This window comes from Juglans microcarpa x Juglans regia, chromosome 3D, assembly GCF_004785595.1.
Source record: "Juglans microcarpa x Juglans regia isolate MS1-56 chromosome 3D, Jm3101_v1.0, whole genome shotgun sequence".
In the NCBI taxonomy this organism is placed as follows: domain Eukaryota; kingdom Viridiplantae; phylum Streptophyta; class Magnoliopsida; order Fagales; family Juglandaceae; genus Juglans; species Juglans microcarpa x Juglans regia.
The window spans coordinates 30,354,487-30,380,703 of NC_054598.1; the positions used below are offsets into that span (position 1 = coordinate 30,354,487).

A 26,217-nucleotide genomic window follows, 5' to 3' on the forward strand; every position below is an offset into this window, starting at 1 on the left:
TATTTTTTTCAACTTACATCTTTCATCTAAAACTATATCATCTTATCTCTGAATCCAAACAAATTCCTTGGGATTGAAGTTTTCGCAACAACCTATTTTTCGTTGCTAATAATGCAACAGGAATTTTTTTTTTTTTTTTTCCTTGCAAAAAGTCCAATCTAGCTCTTTTAGTGGAAGGACTCTAATTTAAAGCTCTCATCTATATATGCATTTAATGATATTATGCTACCAGAACAGAACGTCCATGCGTTTCATATAGTCTAATACGTACATTAATTCATGCTTTGTACCAGCTTATGATCTATTTATTTATTTATTTTTATGAGAGGAATATATGCATGCATGGGGGATCATCAACTAAATACCAAGATCGTTTGACCTCTATATTATAAATTGTACATTCATAAAACTAACTAGAACTTGGTCCTATACTTGAACTTAAAAGATTGGAATTAACAGCATACTTAATTGGTGACCTTAATTAGTTTGGGGCACGACACCAGCTAACTAATTAGAATCTGCAAAGTACTTTATATATATATATATATATATATATATATATATATTCGGATTATATATTTTTTAGGGATTATATATAATAATATGTAATGTTGTCTGCATAAGAAGTATGATCAGACAATTAATTGAACTTTTGACGGGTCTCTATCTGAATTATTCGAGCATCCTTACTCCCAAATTTAAGTTCTAGAACTAGTACTCATGCATGATAGTCGGCAAAAACGTAAACCTCAAAATGTGTTATTTTTTTTTTTTCTAAAGTGACTTCATTAGTGAAAATAGCATTACTACAAGAGAGTAGATCATATTACAAACTATTTCAGACCATATCAGATCATGCTTCTAGGAGGTCATTCCCACTTTGAAAATCTAATAAACATCGTTGGATTTCTATCATAGGGATTTTTCCAAACTTATTATTGAAATATGCTCATTGTGCTATTGAATGTGCGCATTGATTTTGTTATCAGGGTCGGCTCAATGGTAAGGCCATTTAAGCTTTTGCCTAAGGCCCCACCCTATGTAAGTTCCCAAAAATAAAAATAAAAAATAGGTGCTTTTTTTTTTTTTTTTTTTTGAAAAAAATAAAAACTATTTCATTAAATAAAATTTTAAATAATTTTTATAGTTTTCAATGTGTGCAAGGCCCCATAATACTAAATTTAATATTTAATATAATGATTTTTTTTATAAGTAATACAATGAATTATTTATATTTTAAATAATTTTTCTAAGATCTTGTAAAATTGAGACATAAAAACTGCATGGAAGCCTCATTTCATTAATTGATATCGTTTTCAATTTTTTGACCATCCATTAGTCAAGAAATTTGGACCATCCAATTAGATAGTCCATTAGGAGAAACTGGGCCATCCAATTTGGAGAGGATATCTATTCACGTTTAATTCACAACCTATACATGTATATTAGCATGCAATTAGATTAAAAAAAAATCTAAAATTCTTAAGAAAAATCAATATCTAAATTTTGGAGAAAGATAGGAATAACATACGAGTCTTACAAAATTTAAAAGAATTCATAAATATTGTAAGACTCAGATGTTATGTCTTCCGTCTAAGAAATCCAAACCCCTGATTTCCTCACGAATTTCTTTCTTTATACTAAGGAAGTAGAAAGGCTTGTAAAAGTGCAGCCTTGAAGTGGGATGGATGACCTAAAATTGAGCATTACAAACTTGTAGTAGGGCCTGTCCTGTTTCTCAACCAATGCTATAATGCTATTCCATAGATGCAAAACTAGTCTCAATAAGATAAAAGTTCTGCTAGTTATGGTTGGATGATAGTTTGATCAGCAGTTTGATATCAAAAAGAGAAAGCAATCTGATATCAAGAGGCAAGAGCTTAGGAGTTATCTGGTCTTCCTTTCCAAAAGATCCTAGAAGTTTTAGAGATGTTTCTGGTCTTGGAACTTCATTCTGTCTGCCCTGTATCCCGGCCCATGCCTCATGGGCATTGAAGAGTTTTCTATGACTCTTGATTTCCGATGGTTAGCCTTATTCCTATCCCTGATTGGCTCCAATTCTGGTTTTGTTGGCAGTAAATTAAAACCACTTTCTTTCACCTTTCCTTATGGTCTTTATTATATATGGGCAATTTGAATGTAAAATAGTTATATAAAATATTTTTAATGAAGTGGAACAATTAATTAATTAGTTTATTATAAAATAAGTTGTAAAATAATTGTAAAAAAAAGAAAAATTATAAATGTATCAGTACCCCTGATCTGAATCGACGCCTCCAATCAAATGGCCTGGTAAAGATCAGTAATCTAGGTTGTTCCTCCTGCATCTTGCACCTGATTTACTTCACTCACCTGATTTACCAACTTAATTGTAGGTCATTGCTGCTAGCTTTCTTGCAAGATCGATATCCAGTAGTATTTTCAAAGCCCACCGACTTCTTGGATTTAATTTGGAAGGCCTAGCTTATTATAAATGTACCACATGCAGTACGTTGTTACAAATTAAATTAAAGAAGACTGTCGATCGAGCATGTACGTACCGATTCTTAATTAGGAGTACGTACCACGCCTTATAACCTAACTCATCAGTAAGATATTACATTGAGAACGCGCAACGTACGACCTATTTTTCGTGGCTAATAATGCAACAATTTTATTTTTTTTTTCTTGCAAAAAGTCCAATCTAGCTCTTGTATATGGAGGGACTCTAATTTAAAGCTCTCATTTATATATGCATTTAATGATATTATGCTACCAAAACATAATCATGCGTTTCACATAGTCTAATACGTACATTAATTGCTTTGTACCAGCTTATGATCTATTTATTTATTTATTTATTTTTATGAGAGGAATATATGCATGCATGGGGGTTCATCAACTAAATACCAAGATCAAGATCGTTTGACCTCTATATTATAAATTGTACATACATAAAACTAACTAGAACTTGGTCCTACACTTGAACTTAAAAGATTGGAATTAGCAGCATACTTAATTGGTGACCTTAATTAGTTTGGGGCACGACACCTGCTTTAGAATCTGCAAAGTACTTTATATATATATATATATATATATATATATATATATATATATATACACTAGGGAACGGCCTCGGATGCGTTGGCTCCGGGATGCACCACATAATGAATTAAATAAATAAATAAGTGAAAAAATCAGTAACTTATTTGTCTGGAAAAAGAAAATACAAGGTTAAAGAAAGACAAAAAATAAAGATTAAAAAAAATCTAAACTTTAGCAAAGTATGAGTATTGGTCTGCATCTATATTGGATTATCTATTTAATCTCTATTTAATAATAAAATATTATTAATTTAATATTAATGGTCTTTTGGTAAAACATAATCATTCATTAAATTTTACAAATGGTTACACGTCAAATCACCAAGAGTTTTAAGGACCTTTTGGTAAAACAAAATCCTTCATTAAATTTTACAAGGAAGCTACATGTCAAATGGTCAAGGATTTTAAGAGCTTTTTGGTAAAACAAGACTTTACGAACTTAACGGAAAAACGACAAAAATTAACGAAAAAATAACAAAAATTACTATTTACAGTTAGATAGCCACTTATTATAATAGAATAGATATATATATATATATATTCGGATTTATATATTTTTTAGGGATTATATATAATGATATTTAATGTTGTCTGCATAAGAAGTATGATCAGACAATTACTTGAACTTTTCACGGGTCTCTATCTGAATTATTCCAGCATCCTTACTAGCTCCCAAATTTAAGTTGATCTAGAACTAGCTAGTACTCATGCATGATAGTCGGCAAATTAAACGTAAACCTCAAAATGTGTTAATTAAGATGTTTTAATCATCCCATGTGATGATTCTTATATATTGTAACTGTTAACAAATTATATCTATAGGGAGCACAAAGACTGCATCATGGCTAGATCAGAAGATGCATTTATCAGATCAAATCAGCCCTCCATGCAGAATGGTTCCCTAGCCTTTACCAAATGGCATAATTTTCTTATCATATATATATATATATATATATATATATATATATATATATATGTATGATGTTGCTACCAGAGAAACCAGAAAGAAGCAGTACTACTTGTGCAGCAGTAGGAATTAAGAAAGAACTTGTTTATATATAATTAGGGACTCTTAAATTTTTTCAACGTACACTACTTGCCAAATCTCGTGATCAACAATCCAACTTTCAAAAGACTAGGGAATCCCATGTATAATCCTGTTATTTCATCACTTCTCAAATCATCATTCGAAGCCTCGATTAATATTAAGAACATACATCAATTTCAAAACCGACTTGCACACTATTATTACTATTCATTTATTTTTACAGATGAGATGAATTGAGATTAAAATTAAAAGTTGAATAAAATATTGTTAGAATATATTTTTTAGTATTATTTTTATTTTAAAATTTAAAATAATTATAATGATTAGATAAAATAAGATAAGATGAGTTGAAAAAAATTCTGAAAAATAAAGGAGTGAGAGTATCAAATTAATTATGTCAGTTTGGTAACCATGCACATCATTCAATGGACTATAATGGAAAGCATCCTCCATTAATTCAATTGCAACAGACGCCACATGCGTGATCGATCTTGCTCCATTTTTTTAGTTATTTTTCGAATGATTAAAAAAAGAAAAAATGAAAAATATTACGGGACCCATAATGCTATTTGGATTGACTAATACATCACCCACCCTTTACAACTAATTATGAATCACATCATCTGATGCGATTACCTCGAACAACCAGACACAACACTGAATACGTACTCAGATAGATGCATTTAATAAGGTTGGTTTGGATAGTGGAATGATGTGAAATGAGATGAGTTGAATAAAAATTATTAAAAAATTATTTTTTAATATTATTATTGTTTTAAAATTTGAAAAAGTTGAATTGTTTATTATATTTTATGTAAAAATTTAAAAAAATTATAATGATGAGATGAGATAAAAAAAAATGAAATAATTTATGTATTCAAACGATCCGATAGTAAAAATATTGGTCTGATATTTGATATTAGACCACGTTTTTCATCAGAATTAAGTACCTTATAATAATAACATTCAAAGTGGGGGACACGAGCCACAAAAGCAGATCTAGCATGCAGTAGCCATTATTCTTAGTATTACTATTCCTTAGCAGTACTGTCCATTATTAATTTGAATAAAACGAAAAGAGTACTTTTGAGGGTTGATTATTCATCAAAAAAGAAAAGGGAAAAAGGGGTAAAAAAATGCTAATATGGGTGTTGGTGGCCGCCCGGTGGGTTGGTAGCACTGTGGCTCAAGGCCAGAAAACAATGCTAGATGGGTAGATTCTGATCAGGCTCTCTCAGCAGCCAGCCCCCATATATACACGTGGATCCCACTTCACCAGCTAATTCCCTCCACCTAGCTTCCACGTAATTGGCCAGTGATAACAAGAATGATAAATTTATCACAAATTAACGTTAGAGCTACTATATTTATCACAGAATAAATTGAAAGTAAAATCAAATTAATATTTATTATACAGGTGACGTGTACCAATCAAATGAAATTTGTAAGGTTTTTATGGATTCCTATGTGTTAAACCATATGATCCACAAAGCTGGTGCGTATGAAAACCATGCCACTTTACCCTAGTTTTCCTCTTTGTGATATTCCCCACTTGCTCAGTCGGCAGAAATAACAGTACCCTATTACGCTTATATAAGTCTCTCTCTCTCTCTCCGTCCTGCTCCCTTCAAGAGCTAGCAGCCGAAAGGGTTGGTTGTACAGAGGGACAGATTAAGAGAACGATCACGTGTATTCGAGAGTACATCATTTTCAAATATATATCATCATGATAATGAAGGAAAAACATCTTGACTACTTGTTAGTTCCTACAGGCCTTACAGTAATGTTGGCATATCACATATGGCTTCTCTATCGAATTGTGCAGCACCCCAACAAGACTGTCATTGGCATCAACGCCACCAATCGCAAGTTCTGGGTCCAAGCTATGATGGAGGTAAATTCTTTTCTTGTCTTTCACGTGGCATTTCTTAGTACTGTTACATGCAAGGTTGATCGATCATGATGATGCCGGAATTCTCAAAAACATAATAAATGTGATTTCAGTTTCAATTTCTCACTTTACAATTACCAATCTTAAAGGAGAAAATTTCAAGATGAGTGTGTATATAAAAAGAGGAATGATAGTTGTAATCATGAGTGCACAAGTATTTAAGAATGTTTTAAATACGGATTCATATGAAAAAAATAATAATTTTTTGATAATAAACTATATTTTTTTTTAAAACGATTGCACAGCGCTTGACTGTATATAAGATTGCTTATATAATAATATGGTTATAATACGCATGCAGGACGCGCCCAAGAATGGTGTCCTTGCCGTACAGACACTGAGAAACAATATAATGGCATCGACCCTATTGGCTTCCACCGTTATAATGCTTAGCTCCCTCATTGCCCTCTTGATGTCAAGCAGTAGCTGGGAAAAATCTTCATATAATCTTGTGTTTGGGGTCAGAACCGAGCTTGGCTTCTCCATAAAGTTCTTCTCCATATTGGTCTGCTTCTTGTTCGCTTTCCTGCTCAACGTGCAGTCTGTAAGGTACTACAGCCATGCAAGCATCCTCATCAACGTGCCTTTCAAGAAGGTGTCATCGAGTCCGCACTATCTTCATCTCACAGCCGAGTATGTTGCCAGGACTGTGAATAGGGGCAGCTATTTCTGGTCTCTAGGTTTGCGTGCCTTCTACTTCTCTTTCCCTTTGTTTTTCTGGCTCTTTGGGCCTATTCCCATGTTGCTTTCCTGCTTTGTCCTGGTTTTCATGTTCTATTTCCTTGATGTCACACTTGAATTTGGGAGTGCGGTTGCTTTTTCTGACAATGACCACCGCAAGCATCATGTGGCACTTGGGATGGAAACTTGAAGTTGGTCCCTCGTGTGGTTGGCTTATGGTGCCATTTTCAAGTACTTTAGCATGCAGGGAGGCATACCTTAGAATGGCTGCACGCTAAGACGAAAGAAGAGGGTATTCCAGCCAAGTACTTAGGTTTATAGGAAGAAAATAAGCGCAGTCCCTATTCAACTCAAGTTGAATTAAGTTGCGCATCCTGTTGTTATAGCTTGTAATAGTATCTTATCTTTTTGGCATGCTTTGTTAACTTAGTGCAGTGCCTCCTTGCATTTATGTTCAATTATTTCCGCTTTCAGATTTGGATTGATGCAACAGAAAAAGAAACGATCGATCGGTGAGAGAAAAGAATGAAGAAACTATTCTAATCCTTCCCCCTTCGTTTAGATGAGAACCTTTACTCCTTTAATGGATATTAATTACTTGATTGCATGGGAACATTCCTTCGCAAAGATTTTGCAGAAGGGAAAGATATATAAATATATATATATATATATATATATATATATATATATATATGCATGCATGCATATTAATCCTTGCGAGTCAATATCATAGCCCTGGTTATTATGAGTAGGATATATATCCTAGTCACTCAAAAACACTAGTTAGCACCTTGAAGGTTCTATTTTTTTTTTTTTTTTACATTTGGGAATGGGAGGTTTCGAACCCAATACCTCCATTTTTAAAGGCTGAGAGTTTATGTCAATCAGGCATTTGGCAGCACCTCAAAGTTTCTTAATTAGCGGTTGTTGTACTAAAAAAAAATGACAATTAAGATCAAAATTGAGTTGAGATTTTTTCTCAGATTAGTATTGTTTGTAATTGTGATTATTTCCAAGGGCTGGCTTGGTGGTAGAATAAAAAGTCTCGAACACATCAAAGTTTAAGAAGCAAAGTCAAAACAAATATGTATGATGGCAGCCTCCACTAGCTACTTAAATTGCACACAATTCATCCCAAAACTTTTAATTGGCCCCAACTCCCTCGTGACAAGTTAGTGATTTCACTTCAGTGACTCAGCTGGAAAGACAAATAATACCTATCAAAGATACCTTATATAGCGTCTGATGTTCATCCATTTGATCATTAATCAATCGGCCATTGTGATTTGTCAAAGCAACCCGGAAGCTAAAGATAGTTATAATGCATCGCATGATTTGCATATTTTAACTTGGAGAATTTTTGGGTCAGATAGTTAACAAAATGGTGTAAAAAACTGTAGTTATATTGTTTCATTTGAGAAGAAGATGGAGAGAAACTGTTTCCTAATCACATACAAAAAGCTAACTTATACAAATACAAACAACTTAATGCTGGTGCGTCTAGCTTTGTATATATACAAGTACCATCCCAAATACGCATGAATAGGGAGCCACTCTCAGTCATCCCGAACGAGAATTATAATTCTTCCTTTCCCTCCTAATTTTCTTTGATAAATATTTCCAGCAAAGTGCATGCGCGCCTTACCAAAAATGCAGCAACGGTAACAAAACCAACTGTACCATCCCAATGCAAATGTTCAGGATCTACAGTCACAAACACCAAATATGGCCTATGGGACGCTCTACAATCACACTTTTAATTTACAGCTTCAATCCATTTTCCAGGAAGTCAAAATAATCTCACCATCTAATATGAACTTTCCTGTCACATTTAACAAGATAGATCATTGATCATCTGATCTGAAGACCGACCAATGGGATAAATGGGGTAGCATTTCTTTATTGCTGTGACATTCTTTAGATTTCTATTGTTCAACTAAACTAGAAATTAAGTAAAACAGAAGTATACTGTGCAGCTTTTCTTTAGCATCTCCGAGATGTCACAGTTTTTTTTTTTTTTTTCTGATTTTGTGGAGCCTCCACTAGCATATGGGTTTGCATTGCCAAGGATATCTTTGCACTATGAATTGTCTCGTTGAAGTATTAAAACATCTGGTTTTGGAAATTCACATTTCATTTCAGAAAGTTTCTGGCCATCTATCTAACATTTCTTCCAATGGTCCCGCTCCTTGAGTACACCAGATAAAAAGGGTATCCGGCCAACACGATCTGCCTTCCCATAAGGCTTGACATACAAGTCAGACGATACCTCCATGTGCAACATATATACATATACATACATACATACATTCATATATATATGAGTGGTAGAAAGAATATACATCAACATGACCGAGTTGCTGAGATCAGACAATGGGAGGAAGATCAAATTCAGAAAGGGTAGCAGAAATTCAAACTTATAGCTCCATAATGTCTTTGGAGCATGGCTGAAAATATGAGATACATGAATTCCAAATTCCATGGTGAGGGTCTCCTCACCCTTTCCTTGCTGATAGATTCTGTTAACCACTTCTGAGTTGCTGACTAATTTATGGTGAAACAGAACCATTACTAGACCTGGCAATGTGGTATTGCTCATTTGGACAGGGAATGGAGACAGAAGGCCATATAAATGCTTTGCACTAGAAGAAAAAAGCTTACATATTCAGAAGGCTATGCACAAACCTTGTTAGTCATGTCTGAACATCATTGAGCTTTAACTTCAGCTTCATGTTACCACTTTGCACAACTATTTCATTTTTAGATGGCTCCACTCTTAAAACTGTCACCCTCCTCCCAAGAGAAGAAACATACACTATATCGCCAATCTTAGGAAGCTGAGACTTCTCTGCAATATATATAGGTGAAAGAAAATCTACTCAAACATCATTAAATGACCTTCTTAACCGATACAAGATTAAGATAGTCTCATTCTTGGACAAAAAGCTTCAATATAGTAGGAAACTATTCCTTGCAAACATTTTTCATAGAAGCAGGGAAGATCTCATCAATTCTAAAGAATACCTGATGGTGATTTCTTAATATCTTCAACAAAAGATGCACTCTTAGATGCAATAGGAGGTTCGCTGTATTCTGCTGTGTTATGCTGGCCATTAATTCCTAATGAATGTCGGCTTTTATCAGCTGGATTTGGCTGTGAAGATTGAATTACAGATGCACGATGCTGTCGCACTTTCCTGTGAAGAATAGAACGTGCCACTGCTGCAGCCTCGGATATTTCACGCATCTTCCTTAATCTTAGATCGGTGCTATGTTCCATTATCTTCCTTCTTGCGACCAACAGATTTTCATAAAGATCCTTTGAGAGCCTATGGTCACAAACACAGAAATACCAAGTAGAGCATCCATCAGAGCATAGATTTTTCTGCTCTCAAAACAAGGATAGCCATTTTAATGATGAGTATCAGTCATTAGGAAGCAAGTTTACCAAACTGGAATTATATTTATTTGAAATAAGTGAGAACCATATGGAAAAGGCCCGTTCTTGTACTGTTGTCAGAAATAGTGTTCGCTAGTCCAAGAAAGATAAGCATAAAGTACAGCAAGGAGACCTCAACAAATATTCCTTCATGTTTTAGAATAATGATTTATATCATACTCAATACATGTGATGCCTAAACAGTTTTGCCCATCAATGTCTCTTGGCAACCGTTCTAGATGCCAAAGAAATTTGATAATTGGGACACCCAATTGTATATCGCATCAACTGTCAAAATTATCTATTACATTAAACAGGATGGGTTATGGTTTAATTAGCGGAAAAAAGTAGAATTTTAGAGGGGGTGGGGGAAGGGGATTTGGTCATGGTAATGATCCTTGCATCACATTATGTATTTATAAGGGATTATGGTCTTCATAACCTTTTAAGATGTGAGCTTGAAATAGCATATATGGTGCTCACCACACTTCTATCTCTATACGCAAAACTGTGGGACTAGAGTACATTACTACTTTTATTTTTGAGCAAAAGATTCTCACAGCACATGATGTTGCGCTTCCTCTAATTGCTCCTTGAAATCTTGCTTGAACCTTTCCATATCAGTTATGACCTGCATTAAAATATAACAGAAAGTAAATGGGATAGATGACATCTTGGTCATATACAATTCAAAGAATTAGCTACAGTTATCTGGCATCTATAAATGCAATCTTTAAATAGTGGCAAGGGGCTGCAATTTTCAAACAAAAAAATATTAAACTTAGCATAACATAATTAAATTATGTCTGCATAATGAATTCAGTTTGATGATAAATCATGTAGCCCAAGCAAAATTCCACTTTTGAAATAATAAACTCTGCTGCTAATCCTATCTGGAACAGCAATCAAGTCATTCTAGAACTCCTTTTCTGGTACCAACAATTAAAGAACAGATGGTAATTATTTTAGCAGAGACGGGATACCTCAAGTATTTGCAAGAAGTTTTCTTTAGGTGTATATTCAACGAAGAAAAGCCAAAACTACACTATATTCTGCAAGTTCAAAATAAGAATCTTTAAACTCTATGGACAAATGGAATTCCAAAATTAGAAAAGAAAAAGTATGAGCTCATGTGCATTACCTCATCTATCTCGGCACTAGCTGCACCATATAGTTCACGAGCATTGTCTACAATTGCACTGGGGAGTCCTAACCTTTCAGCAATATTGATTGCATTTGAACGTCCTACAGTAAAATATCACTTGTTGAGCTGTAGTCGGTAGTTTTATCATAATAATATGAGATCAAATAGAACACCTAATTGCCATTGGTTGCCCAGTGAGAAAATTGGTCTGAAACTTTTCTTAGGCACAAGTGGTTCACAAATTCACAGACGTTACAATTGTTTGTTTCAAACTGCATTTTCATCAATTACAATCAAGTTTCTAGTAATAAAATCAAGTTTCTATTTGTTGGCAGAACCTTCCGCGGTGTATTGGAGCTGATATTAATAATATTCAAATGTTTTTCTCTCTCCTCCCTCTCTCTTCGACGATCAGATATGGCTAATTCAGGCGCTTCTCGCCGGAATTAACCACGTCCTTTCCCTTTTCTGTCTCTCTATTAGTTTCTTTTTACTTATTTCTTGTGAGAGGAGGGATTGATGTCAAGTTCTAGCCATTTGAAGGTGGAATCCAAGACCTTCGGTTTTTCGAAGGAGGGAGGAAATTATATTCGCATTTCTGAGAGGAGCAGAAGGGTGGTCAAGTTTTTTTCTCTAGAGTGCCGGTGATGTCATGGAGAATGCTTGGCACACCCTTGGCATGATGGGTTTTTCAGAAAGTTGCGGGAGGGTAATGGAGTTGTGATTATTCAGCGTCATGCTAATTCGAGGGGTCTTTTTTGTCATTGGATGACTATGGGAATGGGAGCAAAAGGGGCTCTCTGATTATTCCCGAAGGATTGCATGGTAGAGGATGGGAAGAATTCACGTTTAACATGTGTTTGATTGCTGGTTCTGAAGTCCCTGTTTTGGAAGAGGAAAATAGAGTCCAATATGCTCAGGATATTGATGTTCAGGAACGGCATGGGAAGGGGCCTAGCGGCATGTCGTCATCGGGAAGGATCTTCCTCCCAAACGGTGCTTCATTTGCATCAGTCTTGAAGAAATCGGCATGTCCTCCAACAAGTAATAGCTTCAATGGCATGGAGGGTGATGATCGAAGGAAGGGGAAGGTGATTGGTGGTGAAGTTCAAAATGAATGGCAGTTCTCATTACATGTTGACAAATGGCATCATGAGGAGACATGTAGGGGTGGCAGTTCGCATTCTGTGTATCTCGTCAATGGGGGAAGTCGAAGGGATGTTGTGGGCAGCCAGAGCTGAGTTGTCAGGTGTTCTGGAGAAGATCAATGGCTCGATGAATAAAATTGACTCGGGCTTGGGCTTGGTTATGGGCTTAGGTAGCGTTTTGAAGGGCCTTTGTCACGTAAGTTCCCCCTCTGCCAAAGCCCATGGGCCTAAGACTGCAGCTAGTAAGGGCGATGGGCCGGGCTTGAAAGATTATATTGGTGGCAATGGGCTAGGCCTGAAGCCCATTTCTCTATCGTGGTGGGTCAAAGCCCATTATGGGTCCTCTTCCTCAAGCACGAACAAGAACAAGCATTGGACAACGCAGACAGTTGATGGCCCCTTCCTATGTCAACGTTGATGGTCAAAGTTAATCCCAATGCCTCTTCCTCGGGCACGAATGCGAATGTCTCGGATTTCGTCGGCAGTTGCTCAAGGGACCTCTCCGTCGTCACAGAACTTGTCTCCGGTCGCAAGGTGACCCTCTTCCTATGTCAGCACCGATGGTTAAAGCTCATCCTAGTGCCTCTTCCTCAGGCACAAACGTGAATAGGTCTCGGTTGTCGCCAGTGGTTGCTCAGGGAACCTCTCTGTTGTCATAGAACATGTTGCCGGTTTCCGGAAACCCCCTAGCTCCTTTGCAAGTGTCAATCTCCACATCGCATGGTCTCCCTTCTCATCCCGACAATCACCAGTTGCACACCTCTGCTTCTAGTGTAGTCGTGGTTGATGAATCTGTGAGGGTGTCTCCCCATATTATCAATGAGGAGGGTTTTCCAGGTCTTGTGCACAAACGAGGACACAGATTTGGCAATTTCGGATGTTGAGTCTAATGATGAGCACGATTTGTAGTTGGTATGCAAGGGGACTGGGGTGGGTGTTTCTATTAATGGAGTGGGAAGATACGAGGATGAGCCTAGTCTTATCTGCTCTCTGCCTTCGGCTCACTCTTGGGCTGGTTTACATTCCGATTGGGTCTCACAAGAATCCCTACACAGTCGAACAGGAGGGCATGGTCTAGGCTAGACAGATTTCTTGTTTCTCCCTCTTGGGAGGTGCATTTCCCTGAATTATGTCAAAAGAGTACTTAAATTATGCTCTGATCATTTTCCCATCCTTCTGGATTGTGGGGGTATTCTTGAGGGGCGGAGATATTTTAAATTCAAGAACATGTGGCTCAGAGTTGATCATTTTGTAGATAAGGTGAGAGCGTGGTGGTCCTCTTATCAATTGTCGGGTACACCCAACTTTGCCTTAGCCGGAAAACTCAAAGTTTTGAAGAATGACTTGAAGAAATGGAATAAGGAGGTGCTCGAGAACATTGGGGATCAAAGAAAGTCTCTTTTCAAGGAGTTACATAGATTTGATGAAAAAGAGGCTGTAGGGGTTCTCTCGGTTGATGAGAAGGAAAGGAAACTAAGTGTTGCAATTGATCTGGAAAAAATCACTCCTATGGAGAAGATTTCAAACTCAAAAGTCTAGGGCTCTTTGGTTGAAGGAAGGAGACAAGTGCACCAAATTCTTTCATAGAGTTGCTAATTCTCATAGAATAAATAATGCAATTGAGGTGCTCCACTCGGATGGTAGTGTTCTTACGGATCATTCAACTATTAAGGATCACATTGTCCTTTTTTTATGAAAAGCTTCTTATGGAGCAGTATTCTTGGAGACCTAAAGTTGATAGGCTTGCTTTTGATTCGATTGACCAGCCTAGTGCAATTTGGTTGGAGAGAATGTTTGAAGAGGAGGAGGTGCTTAATGTGATAAGAGGTATGGTCAAAGATAAAGTGTCGGGTCCCAACGGCTTTTCCATGGCATTGTTTCAGGCATGTTGGGACATTGTCAAGGAGGACATCATGAAAGTTTTTCTTGAATTTCACTCATTTATGAAATTTGAGAAAAGCCTTGATGCTATGTTCATTGCGCTTATCCCTAAAAAAGTTGGGTCCGTAGAGGTGAAGGATTATCGACCCAGTCTTGTTAGTGGTGTGTACAAGATTATCTTGAAAGTGCTCACTAATCGTTTGAGTATGGTTATGGGGAAGATCATCACAAAGTCTCAAAATGCCTTTGTCAAGGGTTAGACAAATTCTTGACTCCGTTCTCATAGCTAATGAATGCTTGGAGAGTAGAATTAGAGGAGGCATCCTTTGCAAATTGGATATGGAGAAGGTTTTTTATCATGTCAATTGGGATTTTTTTATATATATCCTTGGTAGGCATGGTTTTGGGGAAAAATGGTGTAAGTGGATGAAGCATTGCATTTCTTCGGCTAGATTTTTAGTTTTGGTTAATGGCACTCCAGCTGGTTTTTTTAACTCACGGGGACTGAGACAAGGGAATCCTTTGTCCCCATTTCTCTTTGTTTTAGTTATGGATGTGTTGAGTAGAATGTTGAAGGTGGCGGGGGAATAGGGGTTTAATTTCGGGCTTCTCGGTGGGCAGTTCCGTTCATGGCAGCATTAATGTGTCTCATTTACTCTTTGCGGATGATACTCTGATCCTGTGTGAGCCAAATTCTGATCAAATCTATTCATTGAGGGCATTTTTGTTATGTTTTGAAGCTATTTCTGGTTTAAAAGTCAATTTCTCTAAATCTAAAATGGTCCCCATAGGGATTTGGCTGATCTACTTTTTTTTTATAAGTAAAAATATTATATATATCAATAGGAGTAACCAAATACACTGAATGTATCCAAGAAAACACATTGCCCATCCTAAGATATGGCTGATATATTGGGTTGTAAGGTTTCTTCTTTGCCTATGAAATATCTTGGTCTCCCCTTGGGAGCACCTTTTAAATCAAAGACAATTTAGGACGGGGTTTTAGAGAAAACTGAATGTAGGTTGGCTGGCTGTAAAAGGAACTACTTGTCCAAAGGTGGTAGAATCACCTTAATCTAATATCCCAACTTATTTCCTATCTTTATTTCCTTTACCTGCAGGAGTGGCTAATAGAATGTAAAGGATATTCCATGACTTCTTGTGGGGTGGATTGGGGGTGAGAAGAAATTCCACTTGCTCAAGTGAGATAAGATTTATTTTCCTTTATATTCGGGAGGTTTGGGGATTAGAAAGCTGAAAACTTTCAATAAGGCACTTTTAGGGAAATGGTTGTGGCGGTATCATCAAGAAGGGGATGCTCTTTGGAGGATTGTTATTGATGCCAAATATGGGAGTATTTGGGGAGGTTGGTGCACAAATGAGGTTAGGGGCATATGGAGTGGGAGTGTGGAAATTCATTAGCAATGGATGGGGGAGTTCTTTAGAAATTTCAGATTTGATGCGGGTAGGGGTAACCGGATCAGTTTTTGGCAGGATTTATGGTGTGGAGACATGGCCTTGAAGATTGCTTTCCCTTCCCTCTTTAGAATTGCTTCAGATAAAGGCGTTTTGGTAGCTGATTGCATGAGCAACACTGCTAGTTTGACTCAGTGGTCAGTAAGTTTTATTAGAGATGCCCACGATTGGGAGGTGGGGGCTATCAATGATTTTTACAACTTGCTCTATGCCTTAAATTTAAAATTTGGAGGGGAGAATAGATTAATCTGGAATCAGCTTGGTAATAAGAAATTTTTGGTTAGATCTATGTACAAAGTCTTGGTGCCACATTCTTCTATTATTTTTTCCCTTGGAAAAATATTTGGAGATGCAAAGTGCCGCTCAAGGTCTGATTCTTCAGGTGGTTGGCTTCTCATGGGAAAATCCTTACTATTGATAAGCTGAGAAAGCGTGGTATCGTTGCAATGGATTGGTGCTTTTGTGCAAAAGGTGTGGAGAATCATCAGATCACCTTCTTCTTCATTGTGATGTGTCAAGGGCTTTGTGGGTTGAGGTCTTTGTCAAGCTTGGCATTTCTTGGGTGATGCCTAAGAGTGTGGGGAATCTTTTGGCCTGTTGGAGAGGGATTCAAGGAAAACGTCAAATAGCGACTGTTTGGAAGATGATTCTTGTTTGTCTTATGTGGTGTATTTGGAATGAGAGGTACGGTCGTTGTTTCGACAATTGAGAACACTCGGTGGATGGGATTAGGGCTTTCTTTTTTCATACTTTGTTGCACTGGGCTTCGGTTATTGTAATGGATGGATTTAGTTTCAATGACTTTCATGTTGTTTTTCAGCTTTAGTTTGTAATTAGGTGTTTTCTCTTGTATACTTCCTGTGTACTTGGGATATGCCTAATTACGTGGTTTTTAATAAATTTCTTACTTATCAAAAAAATAATAATAAATAACTGGAAGCTCTTTTTATATAACTAGAGATTGCAGTATTTTAACAAAGTACCACTGAAGGTAGTTTTTTTTATTTATGAATAGTACCGCTGAAGGTAGTAACAGGCTAAAGACTAAGTTGCGGTTTGGATAGTGAAATGAGATGAAATGGTTTTAGATGTAAAAGTTGAATAAAATATTGTTAAAATATTATTTTTTAATATTATTATTGTTTTGGGATTTGAAAAAATTGAATTGTTTATTATATTTTGTGAGAATTTGAAAAAATTGTAATGATGAGATGAGATAAGATGAGATGAAACACTTTCACTATCCAAAACGAACCTAAGTAATCACAATTTTTTATTGGCACCGGGTGTCCAGGAACAGCGTCCCAACTAATCCAAGGGGTGCACAAGCCCTCGGCAAAAAGTTTCCCACAAGTGCATGTCAGGTAATTTAAGGGAAAAATCCTCCAGTCTAATAGCCCCTAGAGATTGTTTGCACCTAAGGGGATTTGAACCTTAGACTTGGGGGAGCATATCCCCAAGCCCAAGGCATTTACCACTTGAGTCAACCACTTGAGTCAACCACTTGAGTCAACTCAGTAATCACATATTAAAAGTATCTAAATTAGTATTTGCCCATTTACCGATCAGAAAAAAAGTATTTGCCATTCATAACCCTGCACTATATCATCGTGCTTTTGGTAGTAGTCACCGTCAACGTAACTCCAATTTAGGACCATATCCCATGCATATAACAGTCTCACAAACTATTGAGACAGGAACATGATTATGATTCAACTTCTTTATATAGATCATATATGATTTGTAATAAAAGTCATTATGCTAGGTGGAACAAAAACATTATCACTGTTTTTCACCAACATTGGAATGTGGTAGAAAGTGGCTGGGGTCACTTCGTTGGAACATAATAAGCCATTTCCTACATACATGAGGGCTTCCATTTTGTGGAAAAAGACATTGACGTGAAACTTTTCCATTCATATATCAAACACAATTTTTTATAAAAAATAATGAACATAATGAGATTTGGAACTTTGCATCAGTTTGGGAATAGTTCTTACCTTTTTCCGTCTTTTTAACACTTACATCAAAACCAGATTGGAGAAAAAGAAGGAAAAGGAGTAAGCAAAAGGAAAAAGTAGCAGCATGAATGACAGAGGTCCAAAAGTGACGGTGAAAACCTGGTACACCCCAGAGAATCTTGAATGTTGGTTTCAAGTTGACTTCATCGAACTCCATGCATGCGTTTTCGAAGGCGTCATTACTGTTAAGGCAACAATCTCAAGAACATGATTCATGAATTTAGGGCAGTCAACAAGCACGACATTGAGGCATAACTTACTTGCAATTAACTTCAACAAAACTAAATTTCCTTTTTAAACTAGACATGTTAAGCAAATGAAACTTGATATTATCAATATGTCAGCTTGATCTTTAAACAAACATTAAGTACCTGTATTTCAGGGTTTTGAGTTCTCCATGATGTGTCGTAGCTATTGTCAACAAAGCACCAGTTTCAGCAAAAGACTCCAGTAATGACATCCCCAATGCTGCACCTTCAAGAGGATTGGTTCCCGCACCAACCTTACAAATACAAAAGGAATGTAATCTATATAACCTCATCATAAAAGTCAGTTTCTTATTCTTCTTATGTTTCCTTTTGAAGCAATTTTTGCACTTACTTCATCTAGTAGCACCAATGACTGACTTGTTGAGTGAAATTGAATGTCCTGCAAGATGTTATAAAGAAATTGCATGTGACCTTTTCATATGAAAAGGTAAATAGTGTATTATATCCACAAGGAAAATCACCATCACATCCTAGTATTTACTCAAACCGCGTAAACAAGAGTCTATTGACTTAAACAGCTGTTTGAATTAAAGTCCATCATGCCAAAATAAAATCATTATTAGAGCTCTCAATTGTTACTGGGAATTGTACATCCTTTCATAACAAACTGTGAAGAATAACAAATTATTGTTCCCAAGACTAAAATGCCGATCAATGTAACAAACTCTGAATAGGTATAGAAATTTAAAATAAAAATAAAAAATCAAGAATAACAGAAGTTTCTATCTCAATTACACACATGTCTAAGTTAATCAGATTTCCAGAAATATGAAGTATAACTTATGAAAACATATTCTTAATAAGATAATGAGCTGCATGTCGAAAAATAAATCGACATGCACAAACAACCTTGCAAATTCAGTAATGGAAATAGAACTGTAAAGGGATCATAAGAAACATGGCAATGGGAATAATAAACCAGCATTTACAAATAGAAACAAAATCAACAAGAAGAATGTATTCATAAAATCATGCTATGAACCTTCGTAGCTAATGACTTCATGGCAATTAAGTTTAAAATGTACACTAACTAAAGAAAATTCCATGATGAAAAAGTCTATATCATATGAGCATACATGTGGAATCAGGTTGAAAAGTAACTGATGGTGAACAGAAGATGTAATCTGATGACGAATTACATTGAAGAAGAGGCATATATCGAATCTTAAGCAACTTCTAAGCATTTATAATCTCTAGCTGGTAATGTTGATGTCACACAACATTAACTCGAAGAGAAAAGAAATGTGCTTTGAGATATATTATCCTTACACTTATTCGTTTCAAGTGGCCAGAGAAGGTAGACAAAGACTGGGACAGGGACTGTTCATCCCCAATGTCAGCAAAAACAGCATCAAACCAAGGGATTTTTACAGATTCAGAAGCTAAAACGTGAAGACCTGCAACAATAGAAATGATTATGACAGTGAGAGGTGGTAAAACTCTAAAAATGATACAAGAAAAACAGACTGTATAGTAGAATTATTATTGAAATTCTTCCGTTGGTTCTCACTAACTGAACATATTTAAATTACTCATGAGATTATTCATGAGCCACATGGCTGGATTTATGATTGCACAAGTTTCTACTGTCAACATTTAGAATGAAATTAGTGAGAAACTCAAAGCAAACTTGGTATGTGTAACTGGAAGTAGCATTTTGGACTCAATAGTTTAATGCGTGAAAATTCTCGACCTAGATCTATGGCAAGCTGTATTTATTTTCTGTAACTATATCAAGCTTACCATAAATGTCTAAATATCAAAATATTTAGATTGTGGAAAAAGGAAAAAACAATAGAAATAATATGCTTTAGTCCCTGCATATTAGTGAGTTATGAGACTTGTATTTAGAATTCCATCAGCATTTTAACTGTTTTTCGTTTAATAAATAAAATTTATTAAACAAAATACATAAGGTGCATCCAGGTATGCATGATGTATATAAGAGAGTCCCCTCTCTAGAAATAGAAAATGATACAAGAAATTCATGAATAGTTAGCCCACTAGATTCTATAGAGGCTGTCCAATGGAAAAGGCTATCAATGCATATAATAAGAACTAATAAAACTAAAAGAAACATTGCATGAACCTGATTTAGCCATCATAGCCGCCAATCCAACAGTCTTTAAGCAAATGGTTTTGCCTCCGGTATTAGGGCCAGTTATGACCAAGACCCGAGTTTTATGATCTATAAAAAAGTCAACTGGAACTGGTTGAGCTTGTTCTAGAGTGGTAACCTGACAAGCAGAAGGGAATTTGTCTTGAAACAAATTGTCTGACTATCATTCGAGATGCAAAATAACAAATGAAAAATACTTTAGGAAACTGGTAACATGAACTTCCAACCCATATTAGTGAAAAGTTACCTGCATTTCTAAGGATAAAAGATCTATATCTGCATCTCCCTTTCGTGACATAATCTCACCTTGCTTTTGCCTCCTGATTTCCTGAGGAAAAGAACGTTAACTAATAATATCTGAGACATCAACTCTTTGAATAAACCAAAGCATAAAGGTGTAATGACTGGTAGCAACAACCTGAAAATACCTTTTTCCAACAAAGCCAATGATCAAAGCATTTTAAAATAGAAAAATTCTAATCTCAACACGGAGTACTTTACTGTAAATTCATACATCAAACTCTTAATTCAGGAACAGACCCCCTTCCCCCAACAAAAAAATAAGTAAATAAAAAAAGTAAGATAGAAAAATAACAGCAGTGGCTTTAGAGTATAACTTACATTAGTAGCATTACTGACATCCTTCCTGGCCTTCTGCAAAATTTGCCGGTGCTGCTGAAGCAATAAAGGGTTATAAGCTTTTGGCAGATACAATGTCCACTCCCTCTTAATCGGGTAAGCTGCCTTGGAAGATTTGGTTCCTGATATGGATGCAACAGAACCAGAAGTGCCGTTGCCTTCTGGGAGAAACAAATCAGGACACGTGCCTCCAAATGAAAGACTATAGGTTGCTCGAGCATTGACCTACATGTTAAGGAATCACCCATCTTTGAGGAATCACCAGCTAGAACAATCTGATGGCTTGTGTGTGCACACACCTATCTTTGAGGCACTAACCTCGTACGGAAATAGAAAGGTAGTGTTCTTGCCTCTACTCAATATTATTGCTTTCTTTTCCCAAACTTAAGTCTAAAATTCCTTAATAATTGCTGAATGAATTCACCACTTGACTTAGTGGATTCACAACTTGACTTAACAAGACCATGGCTCAAACTTTATAAGCTGGCTAAACTGCTCTAATTTTCTTTTTATGCAACTCATGGCATTAAGAAAGAAAGTGCATAAAGTAGAGGAGTTCGTTTCTTCTAAGATCGAGAGAGAGAGAGAGAGAGAGAGAGAGGAAGGGAGGGAGAGGCGAAGAAGAATGGTATCAGACACCTACCACATCCAGCCGAATTATAATGTTCAATAACTGTTCAATTTCATCAAGATCCATTTGCATCTGTGCAAGAAACGGTGACATGAAAACACAATAAGTAATGTAAATATTTGCAAATGAAAATAATTATCATACAACAAAACAAAAACCTTTTCTGATAGCATTGAGAGTACATCTGCCTCAGCCTTTGCTGCTGATGCCCTTGCTTGCTGCAGTTCATCATTCAAAGGAACGGCAGAGAGTGGTTCTACAATGCTTCCTGTGAATGAACCACTAAAACAGTATACACCTCTCAGGAAAGGGTTATAATGTACGTGGATTATTTAGAAAACCAGGATTCCTTGTCATCAAGAAAAAAAAATTAAAAAGCAAACACAAATTGTTTACATGTGCAGTGTTGGCTGAAATTTATACAACAAAATTTTATGGACCTGGATAACAGTAGACCCTTAAAACTTGTCAGTCGATCAGCCCCTGATTTTATACACCACCGGCCGTCAATGTTACTCACTTCCTGAACCAGTATTACTCGATTCAGTAGGAAGACAAGGGAATAATGAAGATAGAGAGAGATACACTTCTGATCTTATGGTTGTTACCAGAAACGATGCTTCACTCTTTTCATTCCTAATTAGGCTCTCCATTAAATGATATATCTGAACAGAGAAGACAACAACAGATTCTTAAGATGAAATTGTTGATAACAATCTAGAGAAATGCTGTTTTTAAGCTGTTGGCCAGAATGATAACAATGAAAAGTTGCTTGCAGGTCCTGCCAACAACTTATATGCCTGAAAATAGGACCCAAAGGAGTGTCGAGCCCTTAAGCAGGTGAGACAGGCACTGCAGAGTTCCCAATTTGCCTAGCAGAGTTCCCAACAAGCTGCTTGACTCTTGCTTGGGCCCTTGGATTACCTACCTATCCATAAACCTTAATCGCTAACAACAGAAAGATGAATGATAGAAGAGCTACCCAGCTTCACTACAATGAAAAATCTAAACTCAACTCAACCAAACTGTTGCAAGCAATATTAAAAGTTTCAAGAAACCACCATTGGTATGGGTGGTTCTATGTTCAGGGGCAGGAAGGTTAGATATCTTCTGGCAGATGGCTGCACTAGACTTGCTTTATTAAGCACTACACTTAGTATGCTCATTAAGCACTACTCTTGATAGCCCTCCTCAAATAATGGCTGGTGACACCTAGAAGTTTCTAACATTTGGAAAAAATATATGACAAAAAACTGGATTTTACCTTTCTCTCAAGCATCCTCACTCGATCGCGTGCATGTTTCAGCATTGAACTCTACAGTGAACAAAATTTGAAAAACAAAACTAATAAGATTACAGAAATACTCAACACTTATGAACCAATAATAATTTCAGCAGGACAAATGACAAAGAGAACCTATCAAAACATGTATCACAGCAGAACAGAGAATATTTAAGTTTCAAAAATTTTTTGCAACAAAAACACAGTTTGGCTAAAAAATTAGAAAGACATCACAAAAGCTATCTCAACTATAATAATCAATAGAATTGCACCACCGAAATATGTATAATGGCAATGATGGAAATTCTATGAGGTAAATATGTACAAACCGCAGAGTCTTTAACCGAGCCATCTTCATCAATTACTTGCAATATGAATTTCACTAATGATCGATTTACAACCAATCCCATTATCTGCACGCAGAGGAAGGGAGAAGTAAGGCCATGACAGCATTCAAAAGATAGGGAGACGGTAGGTTCTTAGGTTCAATCTTAATGCTCCAATAGTCCAATTACATCTTCTGTGAGAGGCATAAAGCGTCTGTACCAATCTTCGTCTTCCTTGATGGCAGCTTTTAGATTAAACTGCAGAGTGTCAGCAAGCTGTAGTAGAGCTGCAACAGCCATCGCCTTATTCCCATCCACCGGTAAACTTCTCTGTGCTTGTAGGATAGCAGATTTCACCTTCAAGGACAACATAGCAAACACTTGGAGGAAAGGCATGAATGATAAAAAGGGAAGACATTCACATATTTTTTAACAGAGAAATAAGGAATCTTTCATTTGCAAATGTTGAAGAGTCATTCTGAGAAGGTGTTTTGATTCATGAAATTAAATAAAGAATCTTTGGTTCTTTGGCATTCATTGTTTTCTTTTTTATAACACAAAATAAATAATAGAAAATGAAGATAGCCCATTATTAAATTCCACAAATACTAAAACAATCGTAACGGTTTCTCAACGAGCTAGAATGAACCCAACTCTGGACAAAAGCTGGATAAGGCCGTCATGTATTCATTAAATTCGTCACTACATGTATGACCGAAAGCCACAATGAAAAAGCTGCCTTTAAAAACAACCATTTTGTATCAGCTCAACTGAAACTCAGTAATACTAACATATCGTCTGCGAAGAAAAAAAAAAAAAAGGATAACAGCGAAATAAGAACGGTGCCCTCACGAGAACTGCGTCGATGCCGCCGAAGTCCAACCTGCAACCACCGTGCTTGTGCATTTCAACGGCCGCATTAGTCTCCTCCAGAAGCCTCAGGCTTTCCTCGTACGTCTGGTTCAGAGAGCACAGCTGGGCCTAACACAGGGCAAACAGAACCAAATGCAAAAAAAAAGTTGTCAAACAAAGCAAAAGAATAAACATTGAGGACGTAATAGACAGATGGAGAGAAAGGGAGAGACTTTGGTAGCTTCGCGGCCCAAGGAAGTGCCGGCAAAGGATGCGACGGCGTCGCAGAGACTGCCCCATTCGAGAACTCTGAGACTATCGTGGTGAACCGAGGATTTCTTGTTGGCAGCTTCGTCGTCGTAGGTAATAGAAAGGTTTGCGGAGACGGGGGATTGTTTGAGGAAACATGGGTATTTGAATCTAACGGATTTGATAATAGTAATCGGAAAAACAGAGACTGAGGTGGCGTTGGGATTTACAAACAATGCGCAGTAATCCATTCCCGTCTCTCTTTGGGCTTTAGCTACAGAAACCGTTGGTACGTGGAAGAGAGACCTGGATAGAAAGCACAACGTGTGGCTAGATTTACGGTTTTAGAGAATTTATTAAAATATAAATCATTAATTGATCACCCGACGGTGGTCGCCGATCAACCTCTACGTTATGGACCAAACTTATGGTAATTTGCCGTGCCAAAATAGTCGTGACAGTGAGATAAGTATAAATGATTTGTAAATAATAATAAAAATAATTTTTCCTTTCGTTTCAAAGCTTTCTTTATAGAAATTTTTTAATTATAAAAAAAATTTAAAAATAAATAAATTTAAGAACGGACCTATCTTAATATAATATATTAAATTATAAAATTATTTTTAAATTATAAATAGAACTTGTCAAAGACAAAACATCATATATGAGTTTACCTGTACGTAGAGCTAGCAATTTGTGTTCGTGAATCATATTCGTGCCATGTCAAGTCATGAGTATTAGAGTATATGGATCAATCGAACACGATCCATTTAATTAAACGGTTCAGATTCTAAAAGTCTAATACGACCTATATAAATAACGAGTGACACAGCACGCCCACTTCACCCAGTCAGTAACTAACTTTTATTGAGTTAATCTGGACACAATTCATTTAGCCTTTTTCAGCCAATTAACTCACTTCAACCCGTTTGTTATCAATATCCAAACCAATAATATATAAGAAAATAAATTTACATATTAACCAAACAAATTTAATAGTTTGAGATATTAAGTAGTCAAATACTAATATTAATATTATATGTTCTCAACAACAACAAAAAGACATATAAGACTAAATATTTATAAAATTTGAAAAAATAATTTATTCGTGTTATACGGGTTGATTGTAGATTTTGTGGGATGACTCGTAATTGACCCGTTAATAATCGTGTCTTATCTGGCCAACCCATTTTAACTTAAACTCATTTATATCAAATCCAAATCTCCTTATTTCATTTTGTGGTCGTGTTGAGTTTACATATATTATCACCCCTTCTTATATAATCATGGAAAATGTCCTTAAAAACGAAACATTCAAAAGCGAAACAATACAACATCAAATATATGTATTTGGTTGAATCCTCTAGGCGGTGAGTAGCCCTAAAAGGAGCCCTCTCAAGCAAGCTTGGTTGAATACGTACATCTTTTGGAGAGAAACAAAATGAGCTCTAGTGATATCACAATTGTCAAACTCCAAAAATATCTGACTAAACTAAAAGTATTCTTGATCTCGTTGCAGATCTTCATCATGTTTATCCTTTAGCATGGAGATGACCAATGTGGATGACTTGGAATTAAATGGTTCATTCTTAATAGATTCAGGAGATTTGTGGTATGGAAATGAAAAAGAATGATTCCAATAAAGGATGATTGCCAAAATCAAGCAAAAGTCAAAATCAAGATTTAAGCCTTCAATTCTGCAATACAGAACATTTAGAAGTTATTGTATAATGTTGTAACTATTGTATATTCACAGCCATGATTCTTATGTATTTCCTAAATTAGTTTTGTGATATGTTTGTATATAACTTGTATCAACTACTGAATGAAAGTGTGGGAAATTTTTCTATTCAAACTTGCAGTGAAATTCTTTATACGGTATCAAAAGAGTCAGTCTCTAACGTGCCTTCAATTCCTATATTCACCATGTCATCTTCCTCAGCCCAAAATGCCCAGAATCCCAATACCCATCATGTTT

General features: G+C 36.2%; 2 protein-coding genes across 3 annotated transcripts; one reads left to right on the forward strand and one right to left on the reverse strand.

The window, feature by feature from the left end:
• Positions 1–5,676: 5,676 nt before the first annotated feature.
• LOC121254155 lies at positions 5,677–7,308 on the forward strand. The gene is made up of 2 exons (XM_041154112.1): positions 5,677–6,025; positions 6,384–7,308. The coding sequence occupies exons 1-2, from the start codon at positions 5,858–5,860 to the stop codon at positions 6,951–6,953; spliced, it is 738 nt and encodes a 245-aa protein (XP_041010046.1). The 5' UTR covers positions 5,677–5,857; the 3' UTR covers positions 6,954–7,308.
• An 842-nt stretch (positions 7,309–8,150) lies between these two features.
• LOC121254870 (endonuclease MutS2) lies at positions 8,151–24,579 on the reverse strand. Of its 2 annotated transcripts, none has more exons than XM_041155056.1 (21): positions 24,224–24,579; positions 23,991–24,119; positions 23,328–23,495; positions 23,142–23,225; positions 22,795–22,845; positions 22,139–22,195; positions 21,971–22,053; positions 21,689–21,812; positions 21,543–21,602; positions 20,882–21,124; positions 20,508–20,588; positions 20,231–20,378; positions 19,411–19,538; positions 18,473–18,520; positions 18,244–18,374; positions 17,972–18,054; positions 11,344–11,447; positions 10,763–10,833; positions 9,788–10,092; positions 9,449–9,611; positions 8,151–8,443 (listed from the first exon to the last, which is right to left on the reverse strand). In XM_041155056.1, the coding sequence occupies exons 1-20, from the start codon at positions 24,488–24,490 to the stop codon at positions 9,457–9,459; spliced, it is 2,520 nt and encodes an 839-aa protein (XP_041010990.1). In that variant the 5' UTR covers positions 24,491–24,579; the 3' UTR covers positions 8,151–8,443; positions 9,449–9,456. The 2 variants fall into 2 exon arrangements, with proteins under 2 accessions (XP_041010990.1, XP_041010991.1); XM_041155057.1 differs by lacking the exon at positions 8,151–8,443 and adding an exon at positions 8,541–9,340.
• Positions 24,580–26,217: the final 1,638 nt, after the last annotated feature.